This window comes from Peromyscus eremicus, chromosome 2 (genome assembly GCF_949786415.1).
Source record: "Peromyscus eremicus chromosome 2, PerEre_H2_v1, whole genome shotgun sequence".
NCBI lineage: Eukaryota > Metazoa > Chordata > Mammalia > Rodentia > Cricetidae > Peromyscus > Peromyscus eremicus.
This window is the reverse complement of record NC_081417.1, coordinates 68,704,321-68,727,021: the sequence shown is the minus strand read 5'-3', so window position 1 is coordinate 68,727,021 and position 22,701 is coordinate 68,704,321. Positions and strand designations below refer to the sequence as shown.

General features: G+C 43.6%; 2 protein-coding genes across 2 annotated transcripts in view; both read right to left on the bottom strand.

Annotated features, from left to right (window-relative positions):
- Positions 1 to 645: 645 nt before the first annotated feature.
- Cavin4 (caveolae associated protein 4) lies at positions 646 to 8,367 on the bottom strand. Its single transcript, XM_059255754.1, has 2 exons — positions 7,639 to 8,367; positions 646 to 1,482 (listed from the first exon to the last, which is right to left on the bottom strand). The coding sequence occupies exons 1-2, from the start codon at positions 8,044 to 8,046 to the stop codon at positions 823 to 825; spliced, it is 1,068 nt and encodes a 355-aa protein (XP_059111737.1). The 5' UTR covers positions 8,047 to 8,367; the 3' UTR covers positions 646 to 822.
- A 1,117-nt stretch (positions 8,368 to 9,484) lies between these two features.
- The window catches only part of Tmeff1 (transmembrane protein with EGF like and two follistatin like domains 1), an 83,218-nt gene continuing 70,001 nt past the window's right edge, over positions 9,485 to 22,701 (bottom strand). The window contains exons 8-10 of the mRNA XM_059254338.1: positions 21,225 to 21,348; positions 13,155 to 13,313; positions 9,485 to 9,645 (exon numbers count right to left, since the gene is read on the bottom strand). Coding sequence (XP_059110321.1) covers positions 9,561 to 9,645; positions 13,155 to 13,313; positions 21,225 to 21,348 — 368 coding nt within the window. The 3' untranslated portion in view covers positions 9,485 to 9,560. The remainder of the gene's footprint in view (positions 9,646 to 13,154; positions 13,314 to 21,224; positions 21,349 to 22,701) is intronic.

Here is a 22,701-nt window from a genome sequence, read left to right as displayed (position 1 = left end):
TTCAGGCTATGAAAAGACTTGCAAAGTACAACTTCAGTTTCTGCTCAATTCAGGGCCCGGTGCCTGGTACCAAGGGCTTCTTCACAGATGTAACAGTTCTGGTTTAGAAGCACCAGTGTGGTTTGTGCCTCTCCACTGGATCTGTGTCTTGTTCTCACACACTCTGTGACACCCCCTCAGATCTCAAGTCCTCCTAGAGGTGCAGGGCCAGCAAGCCCTCTCCATTTCTGTCATTGGAAATAGATGGCAACTGGCCGAGTCTCACTAGTAAGGAAGTTAGGATACCACAGCTAAGTGCTCCAGCCCAAAACTTCAATTTTTCCCCCTCATAGAAGAACTTCATAAGGGGTATGGCTACTGATTCACTAATGAATCTCCAGATGTGAACATCTGGATAACACAATACACTCAATAGCTACTCCCCTTTGAGACTGGACTTGTTAATCCTGACCCAAATCCTACAGTTTGCTGGTGAACCATGGGCATGGATTTGTCCCTCCTGTGTTACAGATGACCAAGCACCTAACTGACCTGAGCCATGCAATTATTTTCGAATTGGCCAAGAGCTGCCACTAAAAAGTGTGACACTAGGAAAAAAAAAAAAAAAAAAAAAAAAAAGCTGTCAGTCATATATTCTCAGGGGAAAGAGGATCCCCAAGGAACTTATAAGAAAGTTGTATGTAATATTTCTATAATCTTTAGAATTTTAAAGGTAAGAAATGAAGCTTTTGTACCATTCGCCTTTCTATGGTGACTAAAAATGACTGCACTACTCAAACTGTGACCACGTGATGTGAGATTGATGCTCACACTTAATTCCTCTCACGAGGACTGCTTTAAATCCAACAGGAGGGACTCATCGTCCTCCACTCTCACCTGAGGTTTAAAAGTCACCTTCAAAGGCTCGGGAGTTGGGGCGTCCCCTCCTTCTTGGGGAATGTACCCTACCTTGGCCACCTCCTTTTCTGTCTCACTGAACTCATCAGGATGGAACTCATGGATGGGCCCCAGAGCCAGGCTACCTGCGATGATGTCCACGCCCATCCCTCTGTCTCCCTCCTGGCCCTCGGCCTTGGGTTCCTTTGGTTTCCTAAGGCTGCGCATCTTAAAAGCTTCCTTTGAGGGGGCTGCGTTTGAAATCGATTTCTTGAACCTCTCCCCTGACTGCCGGAGCCTCTCCCCTGACTGCCGGAGCCTCTCTCTCCTCTCAGGCGTGACTATTCTCGTTCTAATTCCACTCACTTTCTTGTCAAAATTCTGCCGTGTCTTCTGCATGTTTTCTTTGGAAAAGGCCTTCTTGATATGATCGATGTGCTCCTTGCCTGACTTTCTAAACCTGGCAGATCTGCTTTCTTCAACATAATATTCTTCATCCGACGAGAGCTCTATTGGGGGATCAAAGACTTCCTCCTCCTCCTCCTGGTTCTCGGGCAGGCTTCTGTCTTTAACAACAGACAGGGACGAGGGGCACCGAACATTCTCCTGCAGGACAGAAGAGCAAATCACGTGAGTGCTTCCTGCATGGCGGGAGTCAGCTTTTACCTGGGGCCACACCTTAGAATCCTCCTCCATGCTGTTTGTCCCCAAGCTGCATTCTCAGGGTCTCTCTCTCCTTGGCCATTTTCTCACAAATACTGTTTCTTCGCTTCTCCACTCCTAAGATGACAAGCCTCTTCATGTGGACATAGCACAGGCATCTTAGGTCAGAGGTGCAAACCTCCAGGCCCACCCATTGCGCTCTCCACTTGCGTTTCCTTCCCTCTCTCTCAGCAGCAGTGACCCTCTGGGTGTCACCCAAGGCAGAGACCTCAGAAACGTCACCCCCAGACACACCCTCACCCTCTTGTCCCATGGTCAAGAACTCATCATCAAGTTCTACGAGTAACACTGAAAAATAATGTTTACTTCTCACTCCTCCACCCATGTCTTAATTCAGTCCCTCAAGACCCCAGGTCTGAACCTGGGCCATCAATCTCTTCCTCTCCTTCCAGACCATTATCTGAGAAATTCCTGAGAACTGTTTTTTTTTTGGGGGGGGGGGGTTGTTTTTTGGTTTTTGGTTTTTTGAGACAGGGTTTCTCTGTGTAGCTTTGTGCCTTTCCTGGAACTCGCTTTGGAGACCAGGCTGGCCTCGAACTCATAGAGATCCGCCTGGCTCTGCCTCCCAAGTGCTGGGATTAAAGGCGTGCGCCACCACTGCCCAGCTGAGAACTGTTTTTATAGCACGGTCTGGTTATAGCCCACTGAAGACTTCTAAGAGCCCGAACCTTGCGGGATGCTTAGAAAGTTCCTGACCTGATCTTCCTTTCCCTCTTCTCCAGCCCAGAAACGCACACCATTCTTAAGATCCTCAAACACATACGATTTTGAACCCTCTACACAAGAGGAGTCCATCCTATGCCACCCTGAACGTAAATCCCAGGATAACTATGGATGTCACCCACTGCATTTGCAGATAGCAATGTCATATCTCAGTGTCAAACAGACACTCACCCTCTACACCTTCGTGTATGTGGCTGCGTCTATCTTTAATACCTCTTTACCTTTTTTAGCTTCACAAATGATAGCGTTCCTCAAGAATCAATTCAAATGTCCCAACTACACGCAAGGAGAGAGTTAAGGCGGCCAAGTCAAGAGAGGCCCTGTGGCCAATAGTGAGGACAGTACTTACTACTCTGACAGGAAAACTTCTCAAGGTTTTAAGGACAGCAGAGGCAGGATTTGACCCATGCTGTACAAGGGTCACTCTGCTGAAAGTAAGCCACAAGGGTGATACAAGCAGGAAGAATGGCAGGATGCTACTGAGTTTAAGCAAAGGGAAGGTAGTCAGGGAGGGCGTTTGTGGGCAGGGGTGGGGGTGAGAAGTCTTCTGACTGCAGAAGTACTCAGAAACCAGAGGACCTGTGGCTAGATCCACAGAGGGAGGAATCCACCATTAGCTGAGACAGGCACGGAAGCAAGAGGAGGAACCTGGAAGGGAAGGGCGAGGCACTGTCTTTGGAATGGGCACTGGGTATGCAGACAGAGAGGCTGAGCAACTGGGATCCAGGAGGTAAGGGCCAGAAATGTGCATTCAAGAACCATTAATACAGCGATGAAATTAAGTGTCATGACACTCTTGCACTAGAGAGATCTCAGTTGGTGAAGTGTTTGCCACATGTGAGAACCTAAGTTCAACCCCCAAACTCCATGTAAAAAAGCAAGACATAGGAGAAGCGTTTGGGCTGAGGAGGTAAAAAGTACTTGCCAAAGAACATGATGGCCTGAGTTCAGATCCTATGGAAGGAGAAAATCAGTTCCCAAAAGTCGTCCTCTGGATTCCATACACATACTATAGCATACTTGTGCCCACACTTACACGCATATCACACACACACACACACACACACACACACAGTCAAGAAATCAGAAGAGATAACAGAAGATAGAGTGGTGTTTCATTCAAAACTCCTCAGAGACAAAGGGTACCCCGAAATTCAGAACTCAATTGACTTTTGGAAACCACGATAGATAATATACTATTCCTGGAATGACTTCATGTCAAGCGAAGTCTCCTGCCAAATGAGTCATTTTAAAAGTTTTATTTTTGCTGCCATGGTGGTAAATGACTATACCCCCAGTTCTCGGGAGGCTGAGGCAGGAGGATCACAAGTTCAATACCAGCCTGCGCTATACAGTAAAACCCTGTTGGAAGGAAGGAAGGGAGGGAGGGAGGGAGTCTTTAGATTTTGAGTTTAGAATGTTTGGGGATTTTGAACCTACACACGAGAAAGGAAAGAAAAAAGGGAAAACATCAAGCAGTGAAGCGGACAGAAAGCCAGGAGAGCAGGACCCCAGAGGCCGAGGGCAAAGCAGTTTAAGAGAAGAACCAACTCTGCCAAGTCTGTCAGAAGAGAACCTGCTAAAGACAGGCCAGCACAGGGCACAGGTGAAAGGAACCTGGAGTGCTATTTAGAGATCCTTTCTAAAACACAGCAGACAAAACTTTGGGAATTCAGATTTTTAAAAACTGGCCCATGAGTGACAATGTCTTTAAAAACAAAAAACAAACAAACAAACAAAAAACCAAACCAGTATTGATACTTGAGATCCAGGTTGACTCCACAAGCAGATTCAATAAATACCCAAGAAGGATGTTTGCAAATACCCTAAAATATAACCAGCCTGATAGTCGGGAAGACATCCTTAGAATCTTATTCCTTAATTTAAATTACATTTTTGGCTACAGGATCAGAGTGCCCATGATCCTCCCTCTCCCCAACAAGAGAGGCAGAAGTGGGCAGGAGTCTCATAACTCTCTGATGAATCAATCAGTTAGAGGCAGTGAAGTTACTCCTCTCCCTTCCTGGCACCTGCTGTGGGGAGCAGCCTCAGCAACAGTGTGGGCTGGGCGGGCCTGAGAAGGTATAATTAGACAAGGAAAGAGCCAAAGGGTATTGCTTGGTAGGTAGAAATCCCCACAATCTTGCAGTGAAGGCACCAGACACAGGCAAACAGGAATCACACACCCTTCTTTTCAAACACAGCAGACGTGCAGAAGCAGGCTTAAAAACAAAGGGGAACAGAGGCAAGATTAGAAAAAGACCTTGCCTGAAAAATCTCACAGTCCCTATGAGTCCTTGCTACTGTAGGTTAAGGGCAAACACACTGTACTAATAATGGAAGGTTGTAGGGGTAAATTATAGTTGACTTTGGAATACAATCACATTTGTATATGAAAATCCAGTTAAAATTAGTTTTTTTGTTGTTTTTGAGACAGGGTCTCACATAGCTCAGGCATGTCTCAAATTCATTGTGTATTTGAAACCCCAATCCTCCTGCCTCTACCTCGCAAGTGCACCATCACACCTGGTTTGAAGTATCATTTCTGTAACAGAGTGGGTCAGAGTAAAGCGGAATTGAATTAATATGAAAGTAACACAAATAGGGACATTTTGGATACACAGAGCTCTGGTACTTGTAATTAGAGGATGTTCAAAACTTACTTGGTAACCACGGACTTGTGCTTACCAAGTAACTGGAAATATGGGAAGATAATGCTGTGGTTCATGCCATGCACAATGAGAGGGGTCAACAGGGTGAACACGCATTCCAAGAGAAATGACCGGGGTAAGAATGTCACATAATATTTAAATGCCAACATCCAGAATTTGGCAAAAGCTTAGCCATGTACAACTGCAGAAGATAGGATACCAATATTTTGTTTATCTGCTATTGTTTTTATTTTTATCCCTTGCTACCAATAAAAAAAAGATTATCAACAAAAGATATGCCTAGGGGAAGCTTAAGGAAAATCTCAAATGGAAATGAAGATATACCTTAGCTGACTAGCTTAAGTTTCAAAATAATTTTAGAAGGGAAAAATCTTCAAATAACTGTAAGAATTGATTATAGCAAATTTTAACACCTAAAAATAGCCATGTAAATATCATAAATGTAAATTCTAACATATAACAAGTACATGAATCTATGTCCATAATATTAGAATTCATGTTTTCCCTGTATGCTTATAAAAGACAGCAATTGCTTTTTTCTGACAAACTCTTGCATAATTTGAACAACCAAATTTCACAGATTCTTCAAGATGTTCTATCTTAAAAGAAAAGAGGTTTGTCATTAACTGGGACCTCTCAGTTCCTTTATGGAACTATAGGATCCAAAGACAGAGAAAATACCAGTAAGTTACAGGGAATAGTGACAAATAAAAACAGCTTTTAAATGGGAGTCAGAGAGAGAAGTATGTCAATAGATGGGACCAGGTGGAATTTTTCCTTGTAGCTTCTGTCGATCCTGTGAGGAACCGGTCCACTGCTTTGCTTTAGGTACCCAGACACGCGGGACTCCAAGTGTACTTCCTGACATAACACATGTGAGTGAAGGGTGAGCACCCAGGCTATGGCTAACGCCCCTGCAAGGTGAATGGATTTATTCTGCAGTCCCATGTCCAGCTCACCAACACCTGAAGCCAGGCGACATTTTTAAGCCCAGAGAAAGGCTTCCCGGAGCCTGGAAGGAGGACAGAAAAGGACATCAGTCCATTCTTCTATCTTTGAAATAAATCGTCTCTCTCCTCCCTATTTTTTCCTCAATAACCTGTGAACTCTTGGAAACAGATCCAAAACTGGCACTCTCCCTTTCCAGTGTAACTTGACCACTCAGCAGAGATCTCTGGGGCACTGACTAACGCACGGAGAACGTGAAGGTTATGGGCCCTGGTGCTTCCACTGACTGTGTCCTTTATTCTTCTGGGTTCTGTGCACACGGACTTCCACTTTTAAAAGCACAGAGTTGTGCATATGCACTAATGAACATTCCCACACATTAATGATCTCATGCTTAGAACAAATTCTCCAACATGAAATCTGGGGGCCAGAAGACTTGGGAATTTTTAAAGTTTATAATACACACTATCAAAAATGTCTTCCAAAACGTTGTGCCAGCTAATTCTCCCAACAGCAGGATAGGGAGGGCTGTTCTCTAACGTTGGCTCTCTGGATTTACAGTTCTGTAGTGGCCATTGTTTAGATGGGTGAGAGAGAGTTCTGCTCTCATCTACTCTGTACTTCATAAATTTTTCTCTCATCGTTTTTTAATGTGGGAGAAAAGTTTACCTTGTCCCTTTTGATTTGCAAGAATTTAAAAAATATACTGTAGACGTTATATATTTTCCATGGGTAGGTTTCAATTTTTAAAGTATTGAGCAGTTATAGGAACTTCGAAAAAAAAATGCAACGATGCACATAATCACTCTATTAAATCAGCTAAGTAAAAAAGCCTTTCAATTGAGTAAGAAATTACCTATGGGACTTCTGTATCTGTATTACTGTAAGAATAGTATTTTAAAAAGTAAAACAAGCTGGAGTGGTGGCTCCTGTCTGTAACCCTAGCACTTGGGAGGCTGAGTCAAGAGGACTGTCATAGTTTGAGGCCTGACTAATGAGGATTAGGTCAGCATGGGCTACAAGCTGGACTGTCTCAAAAAATAGTAAAAACTTTAAAAATAAATAAATGGCCTGGTTTTTCATTCAGTAACAGGTAACTTTTCTTATTGTGACTAATACAAAAACAAATTCCAACGGGCAAATTCTGTTCAGAGAAGTTTTTGGGTTTCCAGGCTCTCTATGATGAGAATAAAACCATGACTGTGTGGGCACCCCGGTTCCTAATCTGTTTTCTTTTAGGGGGATGTTGTGTATCAGACTCAAGCCTCAGCCATGTGGGTGAGTGTTCTACTTCTGAACTACATCCTCCACCCTCCCCAGTTCCTTCTTTTATGTAACAAAGACCGTTTTTAAACTTGAGATTTCTTAGGAGCCTTTTAGTTCCAGCATTCTAAAGTCTACTGGGTCACTGTGCTTAATAGGACTCAAATGCTGAAAAAAACTAACAGCATTAAGTTTCAAAGGCAGAAAACAGCTTGCGCCACAAGCCACAGTTCACATCACATGACCAGTAAGAAGCTCGGGACATGGATGACAGAGTGTCGGTTAGCCAAAAATGGCTTTGCTACTCAGCGAGCTCCAGTAGGTAGGTACCACAGACCATGGCTGAGACGTGACTCTGGAAACCTCTGTGACTTGATGACAAAGGATAAGAGAGAGATTCTATTCACCAAGCTGAACACAAGTGCAAGCTTACCTGGAATATTACCACACGGAATTTGTTCTTCTTCATTATTTCTTCTTGCTTGGTTTCAACCTTGGTTACATGAACCCGTTGCTTCTCCACCCGGGCCTTCACATCTTTAATGTGAGCGCTGACTTTCCGGGTCTTCTCAAACAGCTTGTTAACGATGTAGCCCGTGTTGCTGTGTGACTGTGAGAGCTTCAGCAGGTCGATCTGGACAGACTTTATAGCGTTCTCCATTTCCCTGTGTCTCTCTTCTATTCTCTTCTGGCTTGCCTGTACACTGTCCACGATGGTGGCCACCTTGTCCAGCACAGTCACAATGGTAAGAGCAGCATCCTGGTCTTCGTCTTCAGTCACACTTGACAATCGATTCTGGTGGACTTTACCAGCATTTGAAGCAGACCCATTGTGTTCCATTTTACTTCTTTCTCGGCAAAAGATGCCCTATAGCAATCAATTCTACACTCGAAGCCAAAAGTCGGCTTGGTAGCAGGCAACGAAGCTGCTTTAAAGGGCTGAAAACCGCACCCTGGAGAGTGGTCAAGTATTTATAACGACAAATGCCCATCCGTGACTGCCCTGCAACATGAGCCCTTGCAAAGCACCGGGGTCAGTTCCAAACATGCTTGCCGACTGACTAAGGGCCTCAAATAAGCCTGTGTGGGCGGAAACCCCTGAAGAAGTTCACTAAAGCCACGGCGCTACTCATACTAAGCCCACAAGCCAAGGAGCTCCAAACACTGAGCAAAGTTTTTCTCTTTGGATCATTTCAAGCAATAGTTTGTATAAGCAAAGAGAAATTTTGAACCGAGATCTTCCCTTCCTGTTAATTTCACCTATTACAAGTACTAATAGACCAGTACCAAAGAATACAATAAATAAACACACAAAACAGACCATATAGTGAAAACATTATATTATAACATGCTTTTCCAAATCAAATTATTAAAATCAATATTTAAGTTTGAACATAGTCTTTAAATTCTACATGCATAATTTTGACTAGCTAAACTACACGTTAAACACTTCAATACATTCTACTCACATTTTAGACCTTTAAACACCAACAATCTATTAATAGAGCTACTACAGGACAAATTTGAATTAGAGGTCTTAGGTCATTTTTAAGCTCACTTTCAGAGCACCAATCATTAACAATTATTTCTGCATTGTATTCACAAACACTGATACAATTTGTATATTCATATTAAAACAAATATCATGTTTAAAAATGAATGTGTATTAAAGTAGTTTAACTGATATGAAGGTTTTATTCCAATCTGCTCATTAAACAGGCTATCTTGACAATATCTAAATCTATTTTCAGTGATCTGTTCAATCATTAATTCTCAGATATCTTTTCAAATTATTAGAATTATATCTTCAAAGAGAGAAATTGTCAATTGCAGTCCGTACAGCTTATAAATATGTTACATCTAACACACACAGCTTTGCAGCTCATGCAGTAGGGGCAGTGTCTAAAAAAATCAGGTACTAAATCTCAAAAAACATTTAAATATCTATTTAAACACAGTGTCTTCTAGATTTCTTTTTTGTAAGAAAAGTAATCTGTAAACATCTTTACTTTTAGTTCATGCTCTGCCGTTTGCTGTGGTCATTGGGAAAGAAGTTTGACTTTATGGCCACTGTGATGTGGGTCCATCCATCTCTGCAAAAATATTACATTCCACGGGTAAAGAACAATTCCTAGTATTACCATGTGGTACAAATTCATGAAATCAATTTCTGTATTTAAAAACATAAAACAGAGACTACTAAACAGTCTGTAGCTAAATATTCTAAATACGAGCCAACAGTACTACACTAAAAATGTCCAAAAATAAGGCCTCTGAAATAAATATTTCCATTCTTTAAAAAAAGACATAATAAATGTACATCACATGGTCAGTGTGCATACAAAAGCCAGCAGTTCAAACCATTCTGGATGAAGTGTCTGAAGTAAAATGACCTAGGTTTTGCTTCTGTCGACGTCCTCTGTTGTTCTTGGGGCATTTTCTGTTGCATGAAAATACAGAAGGGGGAAAACAATCATTTAGTTAAAGACGTTTAAACTATGTCAAAGTAACACACAGTTCACACGTTGCTGCACCCAGTCAGGAAACGAAACAAGACACTGTTTAGTTCCAGGCTAGATGAGGACAGACATAATGGCTGTTTGTCCTTTGCTAAATAGCTGGGAGTTGGGAGAAATCACACTCGTGAATGAGGACAGTGCCCACACTGCTGATACACATTTCTGAGAAGGACGCCTGCCTCTCTGGCCTGGCAGCTGCTCAGTTCCGGTGACGGATCACTGTGACGGTAGAAAAGATGCTGACCTGGGCGCTTTCCCTGAGCGTTATCACGGCACCAGAACAACAAGGAGAGCTTAGCGGATGATCTCAGACAGGAGGCACTGAAGTCCTCTAACTCAAGAAAACGACTCAGAAGGAGCTGGTGTACACCCAGTTGCAGCATGTCACAGAAGCACACTGGAAACTGGGAGCCTGCAAGTGAGATTCCTGGACTCTGCTCTTCTATTACAGTAAATGTGGCCCTAACATGGAACGAATTCCGGACAAGAGAATGTGATAATGAGTGCAAAGGCACCGAAATGAATGTGGGTGGCTTTGAGTGTGGATCCTACCGGTAGGAGTGGTAACTGCCTATTATTATTAGTGGCCACCTGTGCCAAGTCAATGCCCCTTAGTGGAAAGAGTGTCTTGGAATGAGTTTGTCTGCTCTAACGTTCCATGTTTTTATTCTATTTCAAAGAGGATTGCTTTGCCTTAACTTAGAAGCCTTAATGACAACGTTTCTGGTGGTTTTCAAAGGATTTTCTCTCACTAATCCTTATAAAAATAGCCTGATGTAGACAGGGCTGGGATCATATCCATTTCATAAATGAAGGAGCTGGCTGACAGGCCAAGCGACCGGCTTTAACTGCCACTAACCCACCATGCACGGGAGGAGTTCCAGGTTCCTGGGACCAAGGATTTTTTTTTTCTGTACAGTAAAGGATTTGGCTGAGACATGTTCAAAGTCCCTGCCAATCTGTCCTTCTAGGCGTCTGAAAACACAAAAGAAGATTCCAAGCATAAAAGAAGAAAACACAACGCACAGAAAAGTGGGCCAGTAGGAACATCCATTTAAAGGAAGATTCCTTACAAGCAACAGCCATTGTGGACGAACAGCTGTTCCCCAATGGACTACATGGGAGAGGCGTGCCTCAAAAATTCAATGGTGTGGTCCAAGAACGTAATCTCAATCCTCCACATATAAGACAGCAAGCCATTCGGGAGCAGGGTGGGGAGAGGCTGTGATCCTTACAGTGCAGCAAATGTAGCCCTAACGTGGAACAAATGTCAGGACAGTGTTTCTCTTCTCCTTGTCACACTGTGCGTTCCTCTACTGATGTCCTACATGGTCTCCCCGATCACACATCTTCCCTAGTCCAATCAGTTCTGCAAATGACCTTTAATATGGTTCAAACACACTAAACCTCGACAAAAGCAAGTTTGGTTCCTGTCCCCATGCAGCAGTCATATCTGGCTGACCTATTCCCAACAGGACTCAGCACAGCCCTGCTTCTAGATGGTTCAGTCGAAAGAGGAATGACTGAAGAATCACGCAGCACTGACTCCAAACCCAGGCACTTCCCGTTGCTGGCTGAATGGCCACAGGCAGAGCAGTTAACCTCTGAGCCTGTTTTAAACGGCCACAGCTGGCTAGGCTGTTAAAGGCTTTTCCCCCATCTTCCTTTCCTGTTGTCACTGTTTGTTACACCATTATGTCCCTTCTTTGATCTACTGCCCAATTTTATGCTCGGTAGTCTTGCCTAAAGGCAGATCATCTGTTCTGTGGAATAAAGCATTCTGACTTTAGTGCCTAAACTTCATGAAAAATATCAGCTACTCAGAGAATGTTTTTCCATCATTTCTAGATTTATTATTTTGGTTCCAGGGTGCTGGGACTACTTGAAGGTCTTTTTCCAGGCCCTGGATAGAAGGAAGGCCTATACATCCAATCAGCTTATCAATATCTACTTGACATGCTATGACTCTCTGCCCCCCATGGAAGAAGGAGAACACAAAGATAATGCTCATGGAACATGAGAACCAAAACTTAAAGGAGGTGGGAAGAGGTGAGGAAGAAGTAAGACAGGGGATGGAAGGGCAGGGCACTCTGCTCTGGCATTTTAAAGTTCCAGTTTGGTCTGACACCTTTCTACTCAGTTTGAGAAACACCCATTTACTGTCAACTGAGCTGCAAATAAGTCTTTTAACATATAATAAATGCTTTAAATTTTTTTTTTTACATTTACTTTATGTGTATGCGTGTGCGTGTGTGTAGATCAGAGGACAACTTTGAGGAGCTGGTTCTCTCCTTCCACCATGTGGGTCCTAGAGACCAAACTCAGACTGTCAGGCTTGGGGGCAAGCGCCTTTACCCAAAAGCCATCTTGCTGGCCCCTGTGCTTTTATTTTCAACACAGCATTTGAAAGCCTTTTACTTACCACTGTAATCAGGATGTAGTCAGAGAAGGCTATCTTTAAAGTTGATGGTTTTCTTCCTTACTACACTAACTACAGGTAAAGTATATTCTCAGACCATGAAAAACAACTCTGTAGACTTAAAGCATTGCTCACAGCTCCTCAGTGAACGTGTTCCAGAAACTCTGCTACAACCACTCTCCCTGAATTCAGAGCTCCTACTACACAGTTCCTAGATCCCTAGCCTCCTTGATTTCATAGACTGTTCTCACACCTCCTCTGCCTATAACCCAGATATGTCCCTAACTCTGGGAATGAGTTCCTGTGATGGTATTGTGTTCCCCAAAATATTGTGCACGCTAATAAACTTATCTGGGGTCAGAGAACAGGACAGCCACAATATTAAACATAGAGGATAGGCAGTGGTAGCACACGCCTTTAATCCCAGCATTCCAGAGGCAGAAATCCCTCTGGATCTCTGTGAGTTCAAGGCCACACTGGAAACAGCCAGGCATGGTGGCTCATGCCTTTAATCCCAAGAAGTGAGCCTTTAATCCCAGGGAGTGATGGCAGAAAGCAGAAAGGTATATAAGGCATGAAGATCAGAAACTAGAAGCATTTGGCTGGTTAAGCTTTTAGGCTTTGAGCAGCACAGTTCAGCTGAGATCCATTTGGATGAGGACTCAGAAGCTTCCAGTCTGAGGAAACAGGATCAGCTGAGGAACTGGCGAGGTGAGGAAGCTGTGGCTTGTTCTGCTTCTCTGATCTTCTAGCATTCACCCCAATAATTGGCATCAGGTTTGATTTTATTAATAAGCCCATCTAGGATTCCCGCTACAAGTTCCTACACACTTTCTAAAGAAGCAAGACGGGGAGAAGTCAGACCCACGTAGAAATTTTGTCCAGTGGACTAGACACTAGAACTGCGCCTGATGACGGGGCCCTAGCCCGGTGAATAGGTTTTAAGGGTTTTCTCTGGTTTACACCTTGCAGTGCATAGTTTAAAACCGACACTCTATGGCCATTACCTACCTCGTTATGCACATGACAATTGCTACTATAATGGCGATCTGTACAGCTCCAATAATGGCTGCGATAAGAACGTGCGTGAGCTTCTGCCTACTTGGTACTACATAGAGAATACTAAAGTCCGTCTTTTCACAGTGCTGGCCAGTGTAACCAGATTCGCATCTGCAAGGGGAACAAAAGCAATCCCTATGAGAATTACATTTTTAATACAATAATTTTTATTCTTTGAGAATGTCACCCATGCATACAATGTAGTTTGATCATGTTTAGCCTCCCCAGGTCTTCTCCCTAACTTCTAGATCTACCCCAACCCTTCCCAACTTCATGGGTTTTTTTTTTTTCCTTTTTTCTTTTCTATTAATAACCACTGGGTTCAATTTGTGCTGCCCATACACGTGGGTGTGAGACCATCACTAGAACATGATCGATCTACCAGGGACCATACAGCCCTAAAGAGAACTGAGTCTCCCTCTCCTGGCAGCCATCAATATCAACAGTGCTCAGGGAGGGGTGGCAGGCTCAGGAGCCCTCCACTCTTTATCCTGGAGCATTGACTGTACTGCTCTCGTCCAGGTCTTGTGTGGGCAACCACGGCTGCTGTGAGTTCACAAGTGCAATGTGTTTCACCCCGTCTTCAGAAACCTCTGACTCTTCTGATCTATCCACGCTCTCTTCCACAACATTCCCTAAGCCTTGGGGAAAGGGGTGTGATACAGGTGTCTCATTTATGGCAGAACACACCACCAACACATGAGGATTTTTTTTTAGACAAGGTCTCAGTATGTACCCTAAGCTAACCTACACCTCTTGATTTTCCTGCTTCCACATCCCAGAACATGGATTATTAGGTGTGTACCGCCATGCCTAGATGAAATTACAAAATTTTATATTGTCAGGTTTTTAAATTAAAACACAAAAGAACAACATAACTTACACAGGAGTAAAGAAATGACTTCACCACCATGGGGTGGGGTGCTATACTTTTACATTTCTGTTTTGACGTCATCTATACTAATCACATCCACATCATCATCTGCATCTGTACTAACCACAATTTTGAAGTTACTAAATTGTCCTTATCACCATCATTTAAACTAGAATCACAATCATCCAAGAACTAACACCCATTTCCCCTTCTCAGATACATCAGTTATCTCCAGGTTTCACACTTACAAATAAGATAAAGAATCTAATGAATGGGCACTTTTCCATTTAGTTATTCTTTAGGCTAGAGAGCTGGGAATAAGATTACTGAATTAAGAGGAAAAAACATTCACAATTCTACGGACATCGCACCACATTATATTCAAGACACTTCTCAGTGTGAGCAGCATAAACACTTAATATTCAGGGGAGGTGAAAATAAGTTATTAAACAAACAGAGCAAAGCAGTCAAGTAGATGCTAATCTTAGAAACTTTCTAATTGCAATTAAAGGTAAATATAAAGACACCATCATCAGCTGGGGATAATAATTTGATAGGGAAACACTTCAGATACTCAACAGAAGATTTCCTATTTTAAGCTGACAGGAGTGAAAGGTGGAAATTAGCAAGGCTTCGACTGGAAGCCATGACTAAAGCATATGACATGTAGGGGCTCCGTTGTGAACTCACTGGGCATCAGCGTGTGGTTTCACTGCTGTCCCACACTTTGTTACGAACGGATCTGAAACAGTGTTATGGTACAGTGCGAGCCACAGAAAAGAAACCCAGGTGCAGGGCAACACGGGGAGCCAGTGTGACGTGGGCTTGCTCCCTCACTCTCCAGGGCTCTTGGACTCCTGTCAGGACGTCCTGCACCGGGTTCTCAACCTCCGAAAATTCAACACAGTGAGGTGATACATTGGCCAATCAAGCTGAGAAGCCAGAAGTAAACCACACACCTGTGGTTAACTAACCACTGTTTGACAGGGTGTTAGGGTGAGTCAGTGAAGAAGGAACAGTGTCTTCCAAAGATGCTGCTGAGAAACTGGGGTACCACATGTAGAAGAAGAAGCTGAGCTTCTTCTTCTCCATAACCTCTAAATGAACTAAAACGGGATGTGCTGGTTAGTTTGTGTCAACTTGACAGAAACTAGAGTCATCTGGGAAGAGGGAACCTCAGTTGAGGAATGGCCTCCATCAGAATGGCGTGTCCACGAGTTGTGTGGCTTGTCTTTTTTTTAATCATTGACTGATTGCCCACTGTGGGCAGTACCATTCCTTGAAAGGTATAAGAAAGGTAGCTGAACGTGAGCCTGAAAGCAAGTCAGTAAGCAATGTTCTCCCGTGGCTTCTGCTTCAGTCCCTGCTTCTGAAGGTTCCTGCCTTAACTCCTGCCTTGGTTTCCCTCAATGAGGGACTGACATTTAGAGGACCCATATCAGATTAAGCCCTTTCCTCCCCAAGTTGCTTTTTGTCATGGTGCTTTTATCATAGCAATGGGAAGCAAAGGAAGACAGCAGGTCAGAAGTCTGAAGGCGGGAGCTGAAGCTACAAAGAGAGCTCTTAGAAAAACAAACACGCAGGGTTTCAGGAGCCCAGACCGCAGACGGGGCAATAACTTCCTAGACACGACACTGAAACAAAAACCGTCATTTCAGCAACGAAGACAAACTGAGCTGACTCAAACCTAAGATCTTCACAGTCAAGGGCATTATCCAGACAGCGGAAAGGCAGCCTACACAAAGAAAGTTACAACTGCAAATTACGTATGTGACAAGAGACTTGGACTCAGAACATGCAGAGAACAAGTAAGTAGCTGAGGAGATGGGACTCCAGCTATAGCTCCATAAGCCTGAAGACCCAGGTTTGATCCCTGGGGAAAATGCCAAGCGCAGTGGTTCACATCTGTAATCTGTAACTCAGGGAGATGAGTGGACAGTTGACAGGCAGTGGAGACAGACTGTCCTGAAGCCAGCCTGGAATACACAGCAAAGAAGCAGAAACGATGGAGACCTTGCCTTACAAGGTGGAAGGCGAGAGGTGACTCCTTCCCACAAGTTGTCTGCCGACTTCTACAAGGGCATGTGCGCGCGCACGCGCACGCGCACACACACACACACACACACTACTTGTTCTGTTTTTTTTTTCTTTCTTCTTTCTTTCTTTCTTTCTTTATCTATCTATTTATTTATTTATTTTTATGTATATGAGCACTCTATCTGCATGTAGGCCTTTATACCAGAGGAGGGCATGGTTGTGAGCCACCATGTGGTTGCTGGGAACTGAACTCAAGGCCTCTGGAAGAGCAGCCAGTGCTCTTAACCACTGAGCCATCTCTCCAGCCCACAATAACTGTTTCTAAAATAATTAAAGAAAATATAATTTAAAACATATATCCTTAAAAAAAAAACTACTAATTAAGAAAGGGGCAAAGGATCTGAACTCCATTTTTGAGAGAAGATATACAGTTGGCCAAAAACGGAGTCAAATATGGTGGCACACACCTGAAATCCCTGCATTCAGGAGGCTGAGACAGGGGGATTTCAAACAAAACGAGCACACACAGTTGGCTACCCTTGCACAGCCACAGCGCCGCCTGGATCAGAAAGTAAGGTGACTACAAATGCCAGTGAAGGTCTTGTGGAGGAGGGGAAACAGGAAGACGCTTTGAAACAGACTTACAGTCCTTGTAAAGTGAAACAGATTAGCATTTGACCTACTAATTCCACTCCTAAGCATTTATCCAAGTAAATCAAAGCAGATGTCCACACAAAAACACCAGTGCTCAGGGCAGCATCATTCAAAACAGTCCAAATGTGGATATAAATCCAGTGTTCATCAGCTGACAGGTGGATTTAAACACGTGATCCAGTGCTTGCAGCAGACTGTTCCTTGGCCACAGGAAAGAGCCAAGTGCAGACAGATAGCTAGAACACCGAGGAGGTCTAGAAACAGCTTTCCCCATGAAAGAAGCCAGACGGGGAAGACCATACTATATCACTGCATTTACACGAAACGTGCAAAATTGGGCTGAGAATGTGGCTCAGTGGGTAGACCACGTGGCTATCATTTCATGAGACCCTGAGTTTGATTCCCAGTACCACCTACACCAAGCACAGTGGAGCGCATGGCTTCCCAGCACTCAGAAGGTAGAGGCAGGATGATCAGGGGTTCAAAGACAGCCTCTGCTACACAGTGACTTTAAGACCCACCTGGGATACATAAGCCCTTGACTCAAGAAAGAGTAAGGAGTGTCTAGAATAAACGACCTATAGAGACAGAAAATCGATTCCTGGCTGCCTAATGCTTGGGTCAATAGGAAGATTTGGGACCAAAGGGTAAAGTGCATGAGAATTCAAAAAAAATGTGTTACAATTGATTGTGGTGGTGTTGTATTAAAACTATTGGATTGGAAAGGAGGGATAGAAAGGGAGAGGAGGAGGAAGGGAGGGGGCAGGGAAGAGAAGAGAAAAGAGAGGAGGAGAGAGAAGAGGGAGAAGAGGGGAGGGACAGGGGAGAGGGAAAGACTACTGCCACAAAAAGCAATCTCCATAAAATAAAATCAAACAAGTCATTTCAAAGGAGCAGTTACTACTGTTATTAAACTCAAGGGAACTTCCCTGCACGGTCCTCACGTAAAGAGGGCAGCTGCTAATATAGAGAATATCGTCCTCAACAACCCAGCAGCAGTAAATCCAATACTATAATGAAGACCCATGGGACTTTTAAAACAATGTCCTTCATGGTAGGCTAATGGTTCAAAGTCAAAGCTCAGTAAAATCAAAACAGCTCCATAGAGAGCTATAACAATACCCTAGATGGGTTGCTCTCAGATAGTCCAACTTAATTCAAAGATTAAAATCAGAATATCAAAAAGGACCTTTAGACCACATATCATTCACATTATCCCCCTGGATATTACTTTCCACAACTGACTTTTATACTCTGCAAACATCTGGAGTATGGAGTTCTAAGTTGCCATTGCTTCTTCTGCTACTGAAGGCAGATCCAGGGGTTCAGCCCCACTGGGAATCTCATTCACTCCCATGGCTTCACACACAGATTCATCCACTCATCCATCTAGCACCTTTACTGAGTAACTGCCAGGTTTCAGGTACTATAGCTTCACACTCGTGGCAACAAGGCAACAAAGGAACAGAATCCCAGGCTATGGAGATGGGCCATGGGTAAAGCACTTGCCATGCAAATGTGAGGACCCACATAAAGCCAGACACAGTAAACTGTTTCTCAGAGATCCCATGGGGATATGGGAGGCAGAGACAGGAAAATCCCTAGAAGCTTCAGGCCAGCTAGCCTGATCTACCTTGTCTCAAAGGAGGTGAAAGGTAAAGATAAAGGAGACTTGAGATGGTCCTCTGACTTCTACATGGGGGCCACAGCCTGCACATGCCTGCAGTCAACACACATACATACACAAATATTTTAAAAAGTTATTTTTTTCGAAAAGAGCTTATCCTCTAGCAGAAGTCCAAAGGCATAACAAGTAAACTAAACAGTAATACTAAAAATGTGTGTGTGCGCGCGCATGCATGATGGTGACGTGCCTGGACTGAGGATGGCAGTGAACAGTGAAGGAAATTCTGGTTAAGATATATTCTGAAAGAGAAGAGCTAAGAAGACTACCCAACTAATAAGACGGGGAACATGAGAAAGAGGGGAATCGGAGGTGTGCCTGAGGTATCCTGTCTGTACAACTCAAGAGACAGAGTTGGCATCCACTGGGAAGCAAAAAGTTGCAGGTGGATCCAGGGCACGGGGAGGGGGAGGGTGTAGTGCAGAACAGGTTTAGTTTAGCTGAGACTGAGCCAGACATCCACCGGCAATGAAAAGGAATCACAGACAAGAACCTCAGATTCAAGAGAAAGGACTGGGATTTACGTAAGTTGGATGACATCTACAAAAGACGCCAAGTGGATCCAGTCACTTAGAAAGAGCACAAGACGGGATCGCAGTGCACTACAACACAGTGAGGTCAGGGAGCAAAGGGGAAACCAGCCAAGAGTAGAACGTCAGTGAGATGGGAGAGAAACAAGAGAGCTTCATCTTAGAAGCCAAGAGGATAACCCAGGACACAAGGGAAATGCTTCCAACCACCTGAATGTGAATTTAACACTAAGACTTGACCACCGACTCAGAGGCTCTGCGGGATGCTGCAGACAACAGCTTTCTGGAGTGGGTTTAAGAGAGACCAGGAATGACAGTTGGAGACAGACCACAGACAACGCAAGTTCTTCTGTGAAAGAAAGGAATGTGATGAGTTTCTTCACGGAAGAAATAAAGTACTCATAAATAAACATGTAAATTACATTTACATCAAGACATGTGATATGGAGGAAAGGGAGGAAAGATTGCTTGGGCAACAGTGACAGCCTGTGGAAGACCTCTTCATACCGTTACAGTTTTCTCAGTTCACCTGCAAACAAGCTCATCGGCTGCCGGTGAGGGAGAGAGGAAGTGCGGACAGCTGTCTGAGGAGAGGACTGACTGCAGCCGATCTCGTGTAGTCCTGGGGAAGCTGGACTAAACTAGACTGCAGTCTTGTCAATATCATGAAACAAGAGAGGAACAGAGGCGATACAGATCAACCGCAGGAAATGAAGGATGGAGAAGGCCTGGTGGGGAGAGGGATAACCACATGGAGGGAATATGCTAGAGACGGAATTATTCTCAAGCCTACTTCTCCAGCTTTACCTCCCATGAGTTTTCAAATCGATTGTCTTGAGCAGCGTAAATGGATACCCCACAGGCATGGTACACCAGCATGTGAAACTCAATACGTCATTTCCCCAAAACTTCCCTGCTCTAAAATTCTCCTCTTCAGTTTTGCCACAGCCAGAAGCCTAGGAGACTCTGCACCTTCCTTCCTCTTCCCTCGGCTATCTCTATATTTTGTTTTGTTTTGTAGCCCCAAACTGTCTCATGCACATGTACAGATTATAGCAGTGTTCACACTGTATTTTGGTTGCTAAATATTTTCCGAAGACATCTTAAAAGAGGCCCCATCTTAAGCCATCAGGACCTGAACTTCTGTGAAGATTTCTATACCACTGTGGGACTAACGTAAAGAGTCCATGTGTGCTTTGCACTGTGTAGACCACTCTCTTTTATACAGTCGTTGTTCTGAAATGTTTGGGGAGGGGCATACAGAGATGTTAGCTCCTTTAAAGACAAAGAGAATGGTCAGTTGGGAAAAGGCCAAAGGTTTTACAAAGAGCTCTCCAGCCATGAACAGTGAAAGCACTTGCTCTGCCTTTCATCTTATGCAGGAGGGAAGGGGAAGGGAGCTAAGTAAGAGGGACCCAAGGGACCTCAGGGCCAATAGCTTCCTTTTACATCCAGGAAAGCAAAGAGTCCCTACCCTGAAGGCTGATAGAGAAAAAGTGAAATGTAACACCTCCCCATGTTTTGATGTTTTGCCTGAGAGAGGGAAGCAGGTTCCCGCCCAACTCCCAGGAGCTTGAGTGAACGGGATGGCAGCAGTGCCCGACTCCCTTGTCTGTGGAAACCTGGTCTGGCTAAGCAGACACAAGACAGTGCACAACAACTGACGGCAACAGCAACACACAGAGAACGACAAACAGCACTGAGATCCTTAGGTTGGGCGCCAGGGAATCTGAGGTCTAGATTCTTCTCAGCTCTAGTTCCAACTTGCAGTTGACCTTGGGCAGGTTATGTAACATCTCTGGAATACAGGAGTTGAACACTTACACTCTTTCCACTTCCCTCTCACAATTCACACCTGGGCTCTTCATCCCTACTCCTTTATTTTTAGAAATCTATTTTAGTATATGTTTTATTTGAGTTATTTCTTGTCTGTTCATAATATATTCTTCAGCCGTTCAACCACCTTGCAACAGATTGTCGAAAGATCAAAATAGTGTTGGAATATGGCATATTAATATTAAAATGTCATCATAAAGATGTTAAGCTCACAACCTCCGAACCCTAATACAGTCTGTTCCTTATCTGTGCATATTCCTTGCCAGAGTTTTCGGGATATATGGCTGATTTGTTGGTTTATTTTAAACTAATCTATTGCAGATAACACTATTTCTTTGGTATTACTTAGCAGCAACCACTGATGGGGAGGAAAAAACTCTCACCATGATCATGAGTCGCCAACTTACCTACAAGAAGCCTTCTGAGTAGAATAGATGAATTCACACTTCCCGTGGATGCAGTACCCATTGAGGTTTTCAGGACAAGGCATGTGGCTTCCAATATAAACATCTTCCCTTTGATCACCAGCATCTTAAAAGAACACAAACCAGGTCACTGAATACTGAAAAGAAAAATGGAAAATCCAGACCTTTCCAAAGGCTCAGAAACAAATGAATTCACCCTGTCAATCACCAAGCTGGGCAATTTAGAAAGGAGACTTACCAGCTAGGGTGGGCAAGCTCTAAGGTCCCTTGCAACACCCAGTGTGCACAAACACAGGAAGCAAGCAGACAAATTAGACTGAAAGCACACAAAAATAGCTGCAGAACATAACTGCTATGAACTACGGCTATATTAAAAACAATCTGAAAAAGACAAACATCTTTGCTAAATTGTAAATGCCAGGTCTAGAAGGACGTTCACCCTGGGACAGAGATGGCGCACACAATATCAGCTTTAGAGGGGTGAAGCTACTCATCTACCCAGCGACTATGAGATTCCTGTGAGAACAACGCCATTGGCAGAGAGCAAGATAAGGGATTCTGAAGTGTTAGGGCGAAAGATTTATTTTGAATGAAAACCATCCAGCACATGTATTTTCAAATGGTAACGGTGTCAGTCAGGCATGGCAGCATACACCTATAATCTCAGCACTAAAAGGCTGATGCAGAATTAGTCCAAGTCTGAGGTCAGCCTGGGCTACACACATGTTAATACCTGGTCTCAGAAACAAAATAGGGAAGGAGAAAGGAGGGGACAATTGAGAAGAGAAGGGAGGGGAGGACACCATTGCTAGCTTTTTCATAGAGTATTTTTAAAGTAAACGTTCATTGTAAAAAACTTCAAAAAACAGAATGCGACAAAAATGTCTTACAGATTCTGCACATTAGCTGTGTGGCCTTTATCATTCATTCTACTCTCTTTAACCTCAGGATTCATAAACTGTAAAATTGGGATAACAGCCTATACTTCATGCAGGTTTGAAAGGATTACATAAGATAAATAATGCCTGTACAACGCCAATAAAATAACCAGCAATCTATATGACGCATCACATAACAGTAAGGGGCTTATCTCTGAAAAACACAAAGTGCAATAAAATCTGAAGAATGTTAATGGAAACAGATTAGGAAGGACCAAAAGAAGGGGGACTACAGAGCCTCTGCCCCTATGTTCTAGTGTCTTTTGGTGTGGAAAGGTATTTTGCTATCAAAAGAGAATGTAAATACCAAGGCATCCACAAAATCTTTGACTTACAATCTGTCCTGCCTATAAAGCTACAGCAATGGTAGCGTAGGAACGTGTGAGAGTAACCACCAATATCTGATTTGACTTAAGGCCCATTCCATAAGAGGGAACCCAACCCACACCTAACACTGCTAGGGTGGCCAAGAACCAGAAACTAGGTAGCCCAGAAACCTAGGGTAAAACCAGACACTACTG

Coding starts and splice junctions, on each gene's coding strand:
- Cavin4 (XM_059255754.1), bottom strand. CDS start 8,046: ATGGAACACAATGGGTCTGCTTCAAATGCTGGTAAAGTCCACCAGAAT. Junction 1,483..7,638: donor TCCGTGTGGTAATATTCCAG/GTAAGCTTGCAC, acceptor TCTGTCCTGCAG/GAGAATGTTCGGTGCCCCTC.